Source organism: Frankliniella occidentalis, unplaced genomic scaffold (genome assembly GCF_000697945.3).
Source record: "Frankliniella occidentalis isolate FOCC.00 unplaced genomic scaffold, Focc_3.1 Scaffold89, whole genome shotgun sequence".
NCBI lineage: Eukaryota > Metazoa > Arthropoda > Insecta > Thysanoptera > Thripidae > Frankliniella > Frankliniella occidentalis.
The window spans coordinates 499,581-501,346 of NW_026267218.1; the positions used below are offsets into that span (position 1 = coordinate 499,581).

Here is a 1,766-nt window from a genome sequence, read left to right on the forward strand (position 1 = left end):
GGGGGGGCTGGCGGGGGGAGAGGGAGAGAGCGAGAGCGAGACGTGCAGCAAACAGCTGGGCGCAACGAAAGATTAGGGGGCACGCTCGTAACGCAACGCAAAAAAAGGCGTTATTTTGCAGCACAACAATTAGCCGGGAAGTTACTCGCACCGCAAGGTGCGGCAATAATCATAGGCCCTAGAGATGAGAAGGGCAAGCACGAGCGTGTGCAAAAGTGGCTCTTCTTACCGGTCAAAGTCGGTGAGTCTGGACGAGTCCCTGAAGCCTTTGGCGAAAGGGTTGCTATCGATTTTCAGCTTGGTGATCTGCAAGAACAAAACACAAGACGACGTTAGTAAAAAGCTCAAAAAAAAAATAAAAAATATTCACACGTCCATCATTTCGAGATTGCTCGTTACCACCGCAGACAAACTACACAACATTTAGTATCGGGTTTGGCGGTGGCAATCGAGCAACCACTATGAATGATTCGATTCAATCACGATAGCGCGACTCTCGAGCACTTTACTATTAGAGTAGGAGGGTCTGCTTTGATTCGGTGGTCCTATGCCGGAGAGGGGCGGGCCGCGAGGCCCATTGATAAACTCACTCACGCACTAGCGCAACCGTGGCGTGGCGAGGCGTGGCCCCGAGCTCACGCCAACAGCGTATCGTGACTGGGCCGGGTGGTGGTGGGTATCGGAGGGGGCGCTCCCTAAAGGTGCGCGCACCAGGGGGGTGGGCCGTCGAGGAAACTCCCGACATAAAATCCACCGCTCTTTAAAAGGGAATTTTCCTGTGCTTTCAAATGCGAATGAATGGGAAATTGGTCTTAGGTCAAAATATATATTGCTAAGTGCCAAAAAAGTATTTAGAAAAAATAAATTAAATGAAATGGAAAGGATTTTGAGAAGCGACGGTTTTTCGAACCCTTAACGACTCAAAACATTTAATGCTCCCCGGGCACAATGTTGTCATTATTTCGCAGCCAGTGTTTAAGGGCGCGCCCCGGGCCGCCGCCGGCCCCCAGCTGTCAGGCGCCGTGACGGGCCCCGCGGGCGCCGCGCGCAGCCACGCCATCACTCACAGGGGTGCCAACTTGCGCTTCCGTCCGCAACCGTGTATTTCACCGAAAAGTTATGTGTCGGCCACGCCTCCACTGGCTCCGCCCCTGGCAACACTATTCCACCACCACCGCGGTGCCGGGGGGGCCTTCCAATGTGACCAACACCACCGCGACACGGGCGGCGATTTGCATAGCCAATGCCCGGCCAGCGCCAGCTCAGCTGCGGGCGCCAGGAGCAGTCTCAATCGAGCCGCAGCGCTGCTGAAAAGTCTCGTGTTGTTTTCGGGTTGGCACGCCTGGGCGCGCGCCCATGGCCGCGACACGGTTGGCTGCCCTGGCGGCCGGGCCGGGCCGCGCCCCATACCCTGCCACACACAACAAACTGTGCCGCCGCTGCTTGCATTCGTCTTTGAACGCCGTTCAGTTGGTACCGTGTGCTTACTGGGAAAATTCGCAGCTTCCAAATACAAAACAACAAGCAGCGGCGGGTTGCGCGCGCAAAAGTCTCTCAAAACGGCGCTTGCAGCAGAGACAAGGCGGACGTCTCAATCCTACGCTCACGCGCGAAGGAGGGGGCGAGCCGCATCGCTCCGGCGCTCATCGTATAAATCTCAATCAAAATCGAGTGGTCAGACAAAACAGCGCGCGGTTAGGCCCTAATGCGCGGTCCCCCGGGCCCCCGGGCCCCGCGCCGGGCCCCTCGGGAAGCGATCATATCGG

The 1,766-nt window shown here is 56.9% G+C and overlaps 1 protein-coding gene across 1 annotated transcript in view; it reads right to left on the reverse strand.

Moving 5' to 3' along the window:
- The window catches only part of LOC113209361 (T-box transcription factor TBX20-like), an 84,358-nt gene that overhangs the window by 14,974 nt on the left and 67,618 nt on the right, over positions 1 to 1,766 (reverse strand). The window contains exon 5 of the mRNA XM_052269319.1: positions 230 to 306. Coding sequence (XP_052125279.1) covers positions 230 to 306 — 77 coding nt within the window. The remainder of the gene's footprint in view (positions 1 to 229; positions 307 to 1,766) is intronic.